Source organism: Temnothorax nylanderi, unplaced genomic scaffold (genome assembly GCF_030848795.1).
Source record: "Temnothorax nylanderi isolate EJ_2023f unplaced genomic scaffold, tnyl_v1.0 TNYL_tig0004_pilon, whole genome shotgun sequence".
NCBI lineage: Eukaryota > Metazoa > Arthropoda > Insecta > Hymenoptera > Formicidae > Temnothorax > Temnothorax nylanderi.
Genome location: NW_027249066.1, coordinates 2,231,836 through 2,247,223, shown reverse-complemented (window position 1 = coordinate 2,247,223; position 15,388 = coordinate 2,231,836). Strand labels below are relative to the sequence as shown.

Below are 15,388 nucleotides of genomic sequence, written 5' to 3'. Positions count from 1 at the left end.
GGAAATACAGTGTAGGGAACACATGAAAATAATATGGAAACGATATGGAGATGCCGTTTATACGGACGGAGCGCCCCGACGCGGATGCGACGTCTCGCGCGCTTTCTCCTTTCCGAGCGGCCGTCAAGAAAAGCCGTGCTTGATGTCCTCGGAGAACTTATGAAACGAGGCACAAAGAAGCGGTTTAATTGAAGGGCTTATAAGGTGCGCCAGGAAAAAAAACTGCACTTTACCATTTTTAATAAAGAGCGAGATATAAAAGAAACTTCTTATCGCCCATCAAATTGCGCGGCGGAGAATGCACAAAGGATGCAAGAAGGATAAGAAGATTTTGCGCTCAATGAAATAATGATGTGTACGTAAGAGTCTGATTCGAACTGTTATACATAATTTAACGTCTTCCGGTTACACGCGCGTAAATGGAACAAAGCTTACGCGGCATAGGGTATAATTTATCGACGAAGAGATACGGGCGAAACCGCAGCATTACATGTGTTATCGAAGCGATTCGTATGCAACGTGCAATTCAAATATATACACTCGAGTTAGGGTCGCGCATCTCTATGTAAAGTTTATGCAAGAGCCGCGGCAATGTAGCTTAAAAATGAGAGAGGCGTATTCTGAATTATCAAACGTACAAGGAACAAAAAAAGAAACAGTAAAATAGTATCGAGAAAAGAGAGAGAGAGAGAGAGAGAGAGAGAGAGAGAGAGAGAGAGAGAGAGAGAGAGAGAGAGAGAGAGAGAGAGAGAGAGCGTCTGCGAATAAGTACTTTTCCTTCTGCGTCAATAAATTATATTCTATCGCGAAAGCCTTCTTCCTCCTTGACGAAGATAATACACTACAAGTTTCTTTTGCCTTAAATCTTGCACGAGCGCAAAGGAACAAAGTCTGATGGAAAAAATGCAGGAGTAATTACAAGCTTTGACGTAGCCGTGAGCCGAAACGCTTAAGCGTTAAGATGAAGTTATATATAATTGAAAGTTAATGGTTCACGATGCATATAATTATTCTTTCCGCCGAGTAATCAAACGTTAATTAATCCGGGTAAAAGTTCGGGTAAAATTCGCGGCGTTGTCAGACGTTTCTCTCCCCCCCGCAACACCCCTCGTTGTTCCTCGGCTCGCGTTTTTCCGCATTATCGTCGCGCCTGGCGGTCGACTTATCAGTCTCGCAGGCGGCGTGCCGTCCCGCCGGGCACTTCGTCCGCGTCAACCCCGGAAACACGGCGAACTTCTTGCGCTTTTTCGCGCGCGGCACCGCCACCGCGACCGCGACCGCGCTCGTGCCGGGGGGGCACAATGTGCTGGTCTCCCGCGTCCTCACTTTGACGGACGACTGCACGGTGCGCAGCACCAGCAGCATCGGGCTGCAGCTCTTATCGAGCGTCGGGGGGGACGTCTCCGCGTGAAATTTATGAGCCGAAACTTGGACGCACTTGTCGGACTGCTCCGGTCTGGAGACGGCCGCGGTCGCGGCCGCGATCGCCAACGTGTTCTGGGCGCACAAGTAACAGCAGCTCTTCGCGAAGTCCGCGATCGATGGCGGTTTCACCGGGACCGGACGCCGATCCTCGACGCCGAGGTCATCGTCGTGCGCGTCCATCGGACGCGCGTCCACGGGATGCCGCGGAACATGTTCCTCGCGTTTACGCCTCTCTCTCCTCTGCCGCCTCTCTTCCTCCTTCGCCTCCCTTTTCCTCTCCTCTCTCTCCCGTTTCCTCCTCTCCTTTCTTTCCTCCCTGGGCTCCTCGGAGACGTCCCTATCGGAGACGACCTCCACCGCCTCCTCGTCTTGTTTACGACCTCTCCTAGATTTCTTCGGGGCATCTCGATAGCTTATCGATTCTCGATGCGGCATAGTTGATACACCGGCGACCGCCACCGTATCGTCGGGCTTCCCGCACTCCTTACTTCGTGCCTTTATTCGCTCGAGAACTCGTTTTGCCGGCTTCCTCAAAACACGGTCGGAACATCTTTTCTTCGCGCGGCACAATCTCAGGCACCATAGACGTAGATTAACGCAGGATTTCGATCGGTATCGCGACGAATCGATATCGCGCGTATCAGTACCGATATGTTTTTGCTCCGTTTTCTCAGGATTTCTCGTTACATCTCGCTGACCTTCCTCTATATCGCTGACAGGAGACGCGATTGGCTGATCTAACGGCATCGCTGCAAATTCAGTCTAAGGATTAACATCCTAATCCGATAAACATATATTAATGCGCGCGGAAATGACAATTATATCGAGGAATCCTTGGGGGTTAATTAAATTGTCCAATTAAACTGATCCGTTCATTCGTTTTCACATGTCCCGATACGCGTATATCGCGTAGGTATACCATTGTATCGCTTTTGATGTATTAAACTCGGATGTATTTCCGGTTTTAACAACGAAAAGAGAAACGATACCCGTACAGCACGGAGAAATTGAAAACGAAAATGTAGTATAGAAGCGCGCCGAGGAAATGGAGTTATTTTTCAGGTTGATTCAGAGTTGAATGTACGTTGCTTACCGCTGGGTCCATACGTTGAGGAATACGCGGCATTTTGCGATAAATGCGCCTCGTATTCCGTTTGTGCATTTTTCGAGGCAGATATTTGTTCCTTAGGACGTCGTGATGAATGATCGGGGTACCGAGCGACGGGCACGGATCGATCCGCACTTACGGATTCATCCGAATTCACTGTCGGACGCATTTTCATCCAAGCGGATTTTTTTGGGTTCCATTCGTTAAGGATTTAAATGATTAGCAATGAAATAAATGGCTTTGGTATATAAATTACTGCTCTCGCAATTTCCATCTAATAAATTATTTCCTCGGATCGTCGGGCCTTCGAAGAGAGAAAGGATATAACGTGGATAAATATGCAATTGTATTAGCTCTCTTTTAACTCGACTTTATTAAATTAATTTAATTTTAAAGCCATAATTAGAAAAGGTTATATTCATTAAGGTTAATATATCGCACACTTTTGGATGAAATATATGAACGAACGGAATAATACTAACGGATAGCGTCTATAATTTCATTCCGTATATCGGATTTTTGCTTGTTATACTGGTAAAAAGTAAAATTGGCGCGCGGTCTCATCGTATTTCGTCATATTGAAATGTATGATTCATTAGTGAAATTTTTGAGTTTAACTAAAAACTGTCAACGACAAAACGACTTGTTCATTGCTAAGAACTTTGCCGCGAGAAGAGAGAGATTTCTCTAACATATGTATATTGAAGAAACACCGCGTAAATTTGTTATGCTAATTAAATATTTTATCATCTTTTATTTAAAAATATTTTAAGCACTCTATCATATAAGTATCATTTCCTACAACAATGAAAGAGAATTTCCTTTATCGCTCGTATAGATGAGAACTTAATTGCTTGTAGATAATGTTCCTGATGACGCCATACAGCTTATTGTATGCAAAGTATGATAAAATGGCTCTAAGATTTAAAATAAGCATATGAAATAAAAATATTAAATTAAAATTGTTTCAACCTAAAATTGATACAAAATTTTGTTGGCAATAATTCAGCCGTGAATAAAAGTAAAAAAAAAAAAAAGGGCGCAACTTTCGGAAAATAAATTCTATGTTCCAGTAAGCAGGACTCGAACCTGGGTTCTTCAGATTACGAGTCTAGGGCTCTACCACTAGACCACACTGCCGCCCTTGAATAAAGGTATATGTGTCTCGTAATTATGAAAATTTCTGTCAAAATTAAATCTCTTAAATTTCAGTTAATTTTATTTCTAAAAAATATAAATTGTATGAAAATGAATTATTCGCTGCTTGAAATTATTGCTGAAAAGACCGAAGAGATTTATTGTCTAAAATTATAGGAGGTATCTCTATAACTTTCGGACAAGACTCTTTTCGTTGTAAAGGTATAAAAAAGTTGCATTTTATTATATAATCCAAATTCTCCGAAATTTCAGAAGTTAACATGTAGCTACGCATTTCGCCATATTCAAAGTTGAAGAGAATTTTATCATTTAAACGTCAATGTACGTAAAAACTCACATTTGCTCTCGTCGCGTTAGATCGTCTTTATCGATTCTTTACATCTTCCCAAACTCCAGCTTACATATATATGTATAAATAAACATTGCGCCGATCGCGCGGGGAGCTCTCGAGCTGGCGATAAGCGATAACAGGTCGAGGAACGCGCGGACTCGCGCGAGAGCGCGTCAATGCCGCGTGACGTCACGTCGGCGAGCGCGATGGCGGTTGGAGCGCGCGGCAGCCGTCGCCCTCTGGCGACGTCGTTTCTCGGGCGCCCGGAGACAGTCAGCAGAGACGGCTCGCTCGCATCGCGCACGCACGTCGTCTCCGGTACTCCGGTCTCGTAGCGCAGCTGGTCGCGCGGTCAGGGAGGCCGAAGGTGGCAGGACTGTGTCAGTGGCGACGGTGGCGATTGTTGGCGCGCGCACGACTTCCCCCAGTCGGCGGAGTCGGCCCAGTCCTCAGTGCCCGTGAGCCGTGAGCCGTGAGTGTGAGCGCGAGCGTGTGTGCGTGTTTTGTTGCCGCTGCGATGCGTCCGTTAAATATCGAGTGGCCGTTGTCGTTTTTGTCGCGCCGTGAGTGAAGAAGCAAGCGGCCAGCGCGGCAGCAGGAGTCCCCCCTCGTCAGCTGTTTCAGCGGAGCGAGCGACAGCACGGGCAGCACGGGCTTCTGTTATCGGCGCGGAACGGGGAACGCCGCCGCGAGGCCGTGGGGAAAGCGAGGAGGTTCTGGAGAGAGGTGCCGACTTGCCCCGAGACGGTTGCTGAGCGACGAGCGTGAAGGTAGTCACGGAAGTCGGGCTACGAGGGGCGGACGCGGGGCGGACCGATCCGAAATCGTGCGCGCGGTTTGCGTCGGTCGGTCGGTCGGTCGGTCGCGACGGGCGCGACACACGGTCGGGGCTGCGGGGTCGTGCGGAGTGCGGTCATCATCCGCGTGCGAGGCGCGATCCCCGACGGGAAAATAATGGCGTAGACCTCCGGGCCGCGCTCCGGAAACGAGAGAGAAAGAGAGAGTGATCGTGCGGAGAGGTGGAACGCGAGGGAGAGGAGGAGACGGCAGCGAGCGACAACGAGGGAAGAAGAGCGACAGAGCGAGCGAGCGAGAGAGAGAGAGAGAGAGAAGGAGACGCGCGCCGCGTTCATATTCGTCCGTGCCGTGGCGGTGGCCGTGTCGAGAGCGCAGCCGATCGCTCCGCTGTAGCAGCGCGCGTCCTCGCCGTCCGTCGCCCACGTAGATTGCCGTCGCGAGCGAGCGAGGCGGAACGCGGAGTACCTCGTCGTCGTCGTGGTGAGACGAGTCGGTGGTGTGTGCAGTGCTGCTGGAGAAAGAGAGAGAGAGAGAGAGAGAGAGAGAGAGAGAGAGAGAGAGCAAGAAGGAGAACATACTAGTGCGAGAGAGAGAAAGAGAGGTGGTGCGGAACGCGTCGTTCTATCCTCGTCGCCCTCGTCGCGGTCAACCCTGTTGCTGACGACCGCGCCGCGTCGCGCCGCGCCGCGTCGGGGCTTCTGTTTTGTTTGTGCTCTCTTGTCCTCCGCGCGCGGGGAGGAGGAGGAGGAGGAGGAGGTGGAGGTGGTGGTGCTGCTGCGAGGCCGACCGCCAGGGTATCCAGCGCGGCGTGTCCCGACTGCAGCGGGGAATATTGTATTACGATGATCAGTGACACGTGCGGATACGTTCTCTTCCTGCTGCTGCTGCTGCTGGTCCCGTACATCGAGAGCGGTGAGTGTTCTTATACCAGTTCCTACCCAGCGAAACAGCGAAACGCTTTCCCGGTTACGCTATTCCGGTCTATGCGTGTCCGTCCCGTACGTTCGTCGTCTCACGTTCAGGCCGTTCAGGCGTCGCGCAGGACGCGAGACGCGAGTGTGACGCGAGCGACCTGCTCGCGCGCGTTCGTGTGCGTGCGTCTGCGTGCGTGCGTCTGCGTGCGTGCGCGTCTCTCGTGAATCATCATCCTCTCACAAGGAGCCCGCTTGTCGCGTGTCTCCACGCGCTCGCCCGCGCCCGAGCGAGATAACTCACGCCGCGCGATATGTCGCGAGATTGCGGATGAATTTCGGCTTCTTCGAGCGAGCGTTGGGAGAAAAATGTCGGAGTTGCGTCCGATTGTTCTTTAGCTCCAGTTTTTAATATATACTCGCGCGAGACCAGCGTCATTGTTGGTATAACACTCATCTGTTCGCCATTCTTTTGTCTGATATTCCGCGAGCCTCTCCCGTGCGTCCGCGTCGTATAAATTTGCAATGAATTTTATTGTCCGTAGAAATACAGATCACACACAGAGTTAGTACATACAATTGGATTGACTGAGAAATAATCGAATCGAATATCGTAAAATGTCTGTTCTATCGTCTAGCTAATATTTTTTTTTAATATTTACTTTTCAATAGTTTCAGATCTTCCTATTGTTTGCATGATTTATCGTACGATATTTCTAACATTTTTATAGATCCTGCCAATTTTTTCGGAAACGCGTTATATGATGAATAGTTTTCATACATTTTGAATGAAACGCGTTAATAAAAGAAAAATTTGACTCGTTATAATAGAATTTATTGTGTAGCTCCTTTTTTCAGACTCGAAGAAGCTGCAAGATGCGCGTTTAAAAGCGGAGTAAAGGGCTTTGAAATTTTTCTTTTATTAACGCGTCTTATTCAAAACGTATGGTAGCTAACTATTCATCATATAACGTGTTTTCAAAGAATTTTTCAGGATCTATAAATATGTTAGAAATACGCGATCCCTACGATAAATCATGCAAATAATACGGAGATCCGAAAAGCCATGAAAAGTATATACGCTATTGAAAACTGAACATTACAAAAAAATATTCGAATGATAGGATTTACATGTACGCAGTATTTACATAACCGACTCAAAACTCGACTCGGTCTCCATTGTTGTATCGAATCGATGATAACGTTGTGCAAATTTATCCATTCCATTTGTTTTTGAAAATCAATATAATACCGTTTTTTATCTTGTTCAAACTCTTCGGTAGAGAGATAATAAATGTTTCCCGCCGTATAATAATATTAATATCGCGTGCGTGCCGGTTATTGATAATAAGCGTTTTCTCAGATATTACACGATTATTTACTTTCCATTTTTCGTGACGATATATTCTCTGGCCGTTATACAAACAGCCAGTTATAATTCTTTCCTTTGAACGTTTTGCGTGTTACGCTAGGAGGAAATGTGATGCAACGAATCGTCGTTTCCATCGGAATTTCGAGCGAGTTAAGAAACGCAGCTGAATGCGATCCTAAAGTGAGTCACAGACGAAAAGCATGAATCACCGTCGTAATCAGATCACTTTCCAACGTTTCTCACGGCCTTTGCAGTCTAGTAGAACATCGCTATGCGTTATTTAATTGTTCGATTTTAACGTTCAAAACTCGTAATTTTTACGCTTAGCTCTCTCATCGTTTCATCCAAAGTTAATGTAAACTTTTATCCGCCATTGCGTTGCCCTTAATAACAGTTCAGTTAAATACGAGAGACCATGTTTTATATTTCTGAACAGTTTTAAACTAATTTTGAGAAACTAATTTTAAATTGCGAAACACGCGCAGAATCCTGCGTTTACTCTGAAAAGAGGATGAAGCATCTGTGTTTGTTTGTTTGTCCCGTTTCCTTCTATCGCTTCTCCGTCCCGAGAGCGAGCGATAGAAAATTAATCCTTTACGCCAGGACTCGACGCAGAATTTCGCAGCGACTGAACGGTCTCGCGCCGCGAAACAGCGAGAATAATCCGAGTTTTGCAAAGGAGATCCGTGCGCAATCGTGCGCCGAATCGTAGCGAGACGGATTGCGAAAGTTCTCTCTTTCTCTTTCGGATCCGCGATGCGATGTGAATGGCCCTCGGCGGAAGTTGCAATCAACGATCACCGCCGCGCCGCGCGCCGCTGGACGATGACGATAGTTATACGCACGGTGCGTCCGCGCGCACGTCATCGTATTATTTATACGGTTATGGGGAAGAATAGTGTGAAGTTTTCCTGTCCGTGTACGAGGTTCCTGCGCGAGGACGGCCCGACAGTCGTGGCAATTTCGCGAATATAATTTATGGAAGCCTTATCCCGCGCTTATCCCTCGCGATCAGTTAAAACTGTTAACGGCACGGGCGGGAGATTAAGATTCATCGGCGATTAATACGCGATTTCGCGTACGACGGCGTCTCTCGCGAATCTCGAGTCGTTTTGTCGCACGTTGCGTAGTTTCGACGCGTTCCCAGGCGAGCGATCATCCGGAAGTCCTCGCGCGTGTAAGAATCTCGCATGTACGAGGCTGTCGTATTTCAAAGGATCACGCATGCCCGGGACTTGGTAACCGCGCCGGAGTTCTCTCGCGTGAAGGACTTGGCGTGCACCGAGGATTCAGCATTTATATAGACCCTCATACGTGTCGCGGGTGTCTTCGCGTGTGTCAAGCAGCTTTTTATGCGCAAACGACCGCCGCGCGACAATAAGAGGGAATACGCTTCCTTCGCGTTTCGTTCGAAGCCATGAACGGAGTTCGAGGATCGTAATAAACCTATATGCCGAATGCGCGGTAAAATATATCATAGTGACACGCGATATTTCTTCCGGAAACAGAAGCGAGACGTTGGTCGTCGCGCGGGCTCCCGAGTACCTTTTTATCGAATTTAATTATCGCCGATTTCCTGCTGCTTTTCGCGCGAGAGACGCGAGTCCGTCGTTTTCATCGAGAGCTATCGAGTTCTCCGGTTAATGAAAACCTTGGCGGAAAAGGAGAGAAAAGAAGGGTACGTAGCGCGCGATGGGTTTTTGCTCTCGAAATGTTCACTTCGAGAGGCAAACAGAAGAGGAGAAGAACGAGGGAAAGAGAGAGAGAGAGAGAACTCGAAAAAATCGCTGGTTTCGAGCAAAAGGCCGCTTTGGGAGGTTGCATTGTGTCCGGAATATGAAGATAGAGTTAGGGCGGATGGGCCGGGGGTCATTTCATTCTCCCGTGGAGCCGCGTATCTTAAGGACAAAAGGTCGGTTTTTCTTTTACGGACTTTTCAATTCCTAGGTGAACCACCTCCTCGTGCCAGCCGCCCGTTCGCCTCCACCACGGGCAAACTTACTTGGCGAGATATCTTCAAGCGGGGCACGTTGCTGCCATCTTCATCTCGAAACGTTATACCGAGAGCGCGAGACGTGCGCTCTCCGTTTGCCCGAATAACGTAGCCTCGGAAGTCGAGACGTTCAACGTTGCCTTTTTCACGTGATGGGAATTATATCTCTCCCCCCACCCCCTTGCCGCCCACCCCGTAATTGCGCGGAGACGATTCGTTCGCGGAGAGAGACGCGAGAGAGAACTTTGGTCGAGAGAAACTTGGGCCGTGGAATTAATTCGCGTCGTTGGTAATCCCGACGTCTGCCGCCGCCACCGTCCCTCGAAGATCGAGCTTAGTTTAGTCCCAGTTTCTGATTTCTAACGTAATCAAGCCGATATTGCGCCCGCGGTAACGCCTTAACCACGCGCCGCATTCGGGGACTTCCATTATTCCCCGCCGTGTCCCCGAAATGGGTTTTCGCCCAGACAGCGTTTTGTGTTCAAGGTCCGTCGTGTCTGGCAAGTGTTTCAGGTCTCGGTTGTGCGAGACGATATTGTAATTCGTAGATTTGCACGCGAGCAAAGTTTCTGAAACACTTTACGCTTCAGAACGAAACATTCCTTCTTTCTCTCCCTCTCTTCTCTTTTTTTCTTTCTTTCTTTCGCGATAGGTTTTTAAAAAAGTTATATATCGCCAAGAAAACTATATGTGCGCACTTTAGCAATTACGTCACAATACAAGCTATCCACATTCGATAAACTCGAATAAGCAGGAGGGGATAGGGAGTGCGCTTTTTTCTGAAACAAGAATGTGGTTGCGTCATATATGTTGGCGTCAGATACTGGTATTATATCCTGAGACATTTTACATTATCATCGGCTTAATAGTTTCTTATTTATCTCAATACTTAATTGCTTTACATTTTAGATTATTTGTGCTTTGTGAGTAACGATAATATACATTGCGAGAAAGCTGGCAGTTACACTTCTGTGAAGTTAACACTTTAATTAGCTAATATTTTATTTTACATTTAATATAATGGGCTTTATAGTTATATCAATATTTTGAAAATGAGGCACTTACTTCACAAAGATGATAGCTACAAAATCAAAGTTGAGACGTATTCGTAAATATAATTATTTACGTATTTTTATATTTAAAATTATTTAATATTTAAATTTTCCGAGATTGCATGTTTGGAAAATCTCAACAGATCTCATAATAATGATCTCGTAGCACATAATTATTATAGTATAATGTTTTTATGTTCTTTTTTTTGCTTAATTTGCTATATTGCTCAGATCCAAAACCACTTTATTGCTAATTAATCAAGGGGTTAAACTATTTTCACAGCACGTTTTTTTGGAAGAGAGAGAGAGAGAGAGCTTTTTATTAAAGCCATACTTGTTTAGCGCTAGAAGACGTTCGCCTTGCGCGATGTTTAGCGAGATGAACTTTCGCGGGAATTCTCTGGGAGCGGGGGATCCTCGGGGAATTCGAAATTCCCGGAGATCAAGGGAGATCTTACCCCTTGGGGTTATTCCGTATTCAGGGATATAGGTGGCCACCGCAAAACTTCCCACTCGACATTCCTGGCACAACCGCGTTATTCGACTCCGTTCGCAGAAGGGTTTATCCGCGATCCGTGATGCCTACACGTGAGAACGTACACGATCACGATAGTTCGTTTGTGTGTCGTTGCACTGACCTTTTCTGGATTTTAAACTTGCAAATCTCGTCCCCCTCGCTCTCTCCGGAAAAATCTGGATCGACAGTCGCGGATACGGGTGACAACGTGTTTCGCTTATTTTTTTGCTTAAAGCTTGGAAACGCAATCTTATATATCTTACATAAATTTGTTCCTGTAATCTCTGTGTATCTTAGAAATTGTGTATATATAAATTTGGATCTCTGGAATTTTCATCTTTATTTATTACGTGAAATATTTAAGTTTTTTCTTAAGTTTTTTTTTGAAGTAATAACTTAACGAAAAATATTTTTTGCATGGGAAATGAAGAGTTTCGATTCAATAAGTGTACTTTGTTAATAATTTAACAAAAAAACTTGAACGGGATAGAAATAGGGCAATTTAAAAGTTACGTTTGAGTTTTCTTGAAGACCTTTCTTTGGGAAATTACACGTTGATCTAGAAAAAAAATGTGTGTGTGTGAGATAAAAGTTACAACTGAAATATTTTTGTAATTATTTTCATAAAATATTGAATATGTTATTTTCTATTTTCTTTGTATCTATATCGAAATACTCTCTTTTAGTCAGTTAAAATAGTCCAAAATTTGCTTTAAAAATACATCACAAGCCAAGAAAACCTTGAATTTTATAAGGATTCAATCGTAAAATAAAATCTTGAAATTAAATATAGAAATGTCTCTCTCTTTTTCTCTTTTTTCTTATACTAATTCGAGATAATATTTATTACATTCTCTCGGTTTTATTTTCTACTTTACCGTATTTGTCACTGTGCTCGCGAGAGATATTCGTTCTTTACCATTTCATTCCTGACTGGAGTATAACTTCGTTCCGATTGTCTAACGAAAACGAGGAGAGGCAGGAATATAATTGCAAGGAATATCGGAGTCTAGGTTGACGAGGTATCGTTGTCGCGGTGATGGATGATCGAGAGTCATCGAGAAGTCGCGGATCGCGCTGGAGAGGATGGATTGGAAGGCTTTTCTGGAAACGGGCCAAATGCCTACTTCGACTCAGTTCAACTTAGGTGACACGCGAAACTCGGTCTCCATTTAATCAACAGCTGATTTATTCTCCGTTAGAGGGGGCGTATAACTTCTGAATAAACACGCGCCGCGTAACTACTTTACCTGGCCCGCGTTCCAGAGGTTGCGAACGATGAAAAGTATCTTTTAATTTGTAAATTGCTTGAGCTCTCCAGCGAAGAACTGAGCAATCGAATGAGCGAACTATCAATTAAAAATACATTTTTTTTTTAAATTAAAACACGTTGCAGAGGGAATCGAATATGTTAATGAAATAATATGAATGAATTACGTTACTGCGTAAATTGCTCTATTAAGAAGACTCCGAAGAATCTTTTTCTAAACTATAATTTATACATTTATCCTTGTATAGGAGTTCTCGCTTTTATATATTCGTAGTTATCAACGCCCCGTATGCTCATGTCGATAATAAACTTGAATCGATTGCGGACCGGCAAGTTTAATTAATCCAGGTACATTTATGACTGCGCTTATGTAACGTCTCTCACGCGCGTTAATCACCTTGCAACTTCGCCGTTCACGGCCGTGAGAAATATGCTAGATCACTTAGTGTACACACAACTTACTGTATTTTTCTTCACGCACACTTATACGTGCGACTACTCTCGTTGGATGCCTATCTAATCGCTGTGCCGCGTTGCATTCGCTTCGCCACGCACGATATAGAAGCCGGTGCTTTGGACGAGACGTGCGAGAGGATTAAAATCCTCGTGCTGGCTTTATCATCTCGCTCGAACCTGCTGCAAATGCATATACGGGGTGTCCGTGAATTCGCTTTTTCTAAACTAATTTGCGAAGGTATTAAATAATGTCACGACACTGCTTCCGAACTGTTCTTGGAAACAAAAGTTAATATAAACATACCGTCAATTTATAATAATTATATACATATGCGATGGCTTCACGAAAAAGAAACAGAGCAATTGAGGTGATATGAGCCATAGATGTTAGAGGTAGGAGACTGATAGAGCATTGATTTATAAAGAAAGGATTCCTTTGTTTCGTCGCTGACATGTATCGACATTGAAACAGCGATTATTTCTCTCAGCCTACGATATCTCTATTTGAAAGAACACCCGATAAGTCTAAACACGAACTGGCATTTTCATCCGTGTTGATTATACCGTCGCTATGTATCGTTGCTCTGCTTGGGAATATTTCCGAGTTCATTCACTCGTCTGTTTCGCGATCGGAATGACAGTTCTTTCATCACACCAGACGCCAACTGAATAGTTGTCGCTTAGCTTCTTCGCGTATCTGTACAATATTTTATTTCCTATATACTTTATTTTTATTTTATTCAATAGCGGGAAAAGAATCTTCCGGTGCAAAACAGGTAAATATAAATGAGTAACATTATTTTAAATTTCAATAATTGATGAACATACAATATTTGTTCGAGTACATCAGTCAGCAAGTAATATTTTATTAAGCAATAATCTCGATTAACATTGAATTTGCGTATTATCTTTGAAATTATCTTTAAATTTTGAAAAACTTGAAAGTTAATAATCCTGATATACATTAAGATTTTTCTACAATTTACCTTCCATCCTTCAATTTAGAACCATTTTTATCGAAATGCATCCTTATCAGTAAGCAGATTATACAGCAGCTGTATTTACAGCAGGAATAAAATAAACAGGAAACTTTGTATCATACAAATGCTATCACACAGTTTGTTGTTTTAATTCGGTGCACACAGCACAAAATAAGCAATAATATCGCGCGTTGAAGATGAACGTGATTTACGAATCGCTTATTTAGCTCGAGAATTAATCGCGTCAGATTGTTGGTCAATAAATTCTAACGTGAATATACGCGATATGCATGACGTGTGTTATAATTATGTCGTTGTTCTTGAAATACTTTACTGCGAAGAACGAAGTTGTTATCCTCCAGTCTACATTTTTTTTTATGCCGGCTTATCGAGATAGTTCGATATTACGATGACTTTGATGATTCATCGCAACCGTAATATTATCCCGATAATTTAGTTTTAGATTGTCATGAATTCAACATCACATTTCCCGTCGGTATTACTCAATCTCGAGTTTTACGACGATTGCTATTTTTTAATGTTCTCCGGAAAGAGAACGCATTTTTTACTTTGTCGTATTTTTCATGGTTTTACTTGCGTACGAAGCGTAATTGCTCGAACGTACTTGAAATCGTCAACTGATGTGAAAACTGGTGTTGTGACGCTTTTGCTTATTGAGAATGTAAATCTACGCAAATAGATCCGAACGGCGCGATGTCAACATGTTCAATGTTACATGAAATTTCTTCTGTTTTCAATATAAAATTTCATTAAAATATCGTTTATTTATCGTCACAAATTCAAATAAATTTGATTTTTTACAAATACATTAATTATTTATTTTATGCAGTACAGTTTTATAAACAAAGATTACGTGAATTTCATATGTATTAATATCATGATACACACACGCTGTTAAATAAGTTATATAAATAACGTATATAAAGATACAAATTTTTATATATTTTTCTCGATATTCTTCCTCTGAAAAAATTCTTTCTCTCTCTCTCTCTCTCTCTCTCTCTCTCCCCTAAAATATACGTGTTATAACGTATATAATATAAATTTTTTTTCTTAATAAAGACAACCTATTTAGCTCTGATAAAAATTATACTTGAAATTATAATTATGTGAGTCAATCTCTGATCATAGTACATTTAATTTATTGTAAGCATTATAGATAGCTACAAACGCATATTTATCATAAAAACATTTATGAACATAAAGATACCTTCGTGAATTAAATTTCTGACAGTTAGGATTAATAGTGAAGTCACAAAGCTTTTCTAATGCTAAATTTTCGTCTTTACGAATAGCATGAACCTTACATTGTCCCTCTTCTATTAGAGATGAAACGATATCGTTAGCTTCGGCAGTTCGCATTAACAATTCTAAAATCGCTCGAACTCGTCTCAGTTTCCCTTTTTTGTTGATCTCTACGCTCCATCCTTATGGGGATTTCTCGCGTTTTAACATTATAGGGACCATCCCGAGGGGTTTAATGGTCCGTGGATAATACTTAAAAGTTTCGCGAGCCTTCATAGGCTATCTGGCCGATGTAAATCCCGTCTATCTCGTAATCGAAATCCATGCCGGCGGCGGTACTCTTCCCCAGACGACGAAGATCCTTTGTTCCTGACTTAAATCCCCGAGTGTAACCGAGAACCCCCACGGTCCACAGGACTCATCCCAGGAGGAACGCAAAAGCGAGAGATGTTGCCGACACTTTATACCTGCCTGCGTCTTGACACGTGCGCGCGTGCGAGCTATTTCACGTGAAAGAAATCGTGTCATTAGAAAATAAAGGTTTCATGCTCATCCCTGCATACTTTGCAGGATATGTTCGATTATTCGCATATTTTGTCATGTTTGCTTATTTCGTTTATTTCTTTTCAGTGAGTCTTCTTTCAAAACACACTGATACGAATTGATTGCACGTTTAGGGAAAGTATAGCAATTTATATAACAGAAAAAATACCAATAGTTATATAAAATTATAAAATCTTATAATACTAGA

At 43.5% G+C, this 15,388-nt stretch overlaps 2 protein-coding genes across 4 annotated transcripts in view; one reads left to right on the top strand and one right to left on the bottom strand.

The window, feature by feature from the left end:
- Nucleotides 1–928: 928 nt before the first annotated feature.
- Nucleotides 929–3,056, bottom strand: LOC139772656 (uncharacterized). The gene is made up of 2 exons (XM_071706507.1): nucleotides 2,519–3,056; nucleotides 929–2,174 (listed from the first exon to the last, which is right to left on the bottom strand). The coding sequence occupies exons 1-2, from the start codon at nucleotides 2,706–2,708 to the stop codon at nucleotides 1,078–1,080; spliced, it is 1,287 nt and encodes a 428-aa protein (XP_071562608.1). The 5' UTR covers nucleotides 2,709–3,056; the 3' UTR covers nucleotides 929–1,077.
- A 1,231-nt stretch (nucleotides 3,057–4,287) lies between these two features.
- Nucleotides 4,288–15,388, top strand: part of Kuz (zinc-dependent metalloprotease kuz) — a 115,663-nt gene continuing 104,562 nt past the window's right edge. For 2 of the 3 annotated variants that reach the window (XM_071708832.1, XM_071708825.1), the window contains exon 1: nucleotides 4,288–5,732. In XM_071708832.1, coding sequence (XP_071564933.1) covers nucleotides 5,663–5,732 — 70 coding nt within the window. In that variant the 5' untranslated portion in view covers nucleotides 4,288–5,662. The remainder of the gene's footprint in view (nucleotides 5,733–15,388) is intronic. The other variant, XM_071708840.1, reaches the window with a different exon arrangement.

Coding starts and splice junctions, on each gene's coding strand:
- LOC139772656 (XM_071706507.1), bottom strand. CDS start 2,708: ATGAAAATGCGTCCGACAGTGAATTCGGATGAATCCGTAAGTGCGGAT. Junction 2,175..2,518: donor CTCAACGTATGGACCCAGCG/GTAAGCAACGTA, acceptor CTGAATTTGCAG/CGATGCCGTTAGATCAGCCA.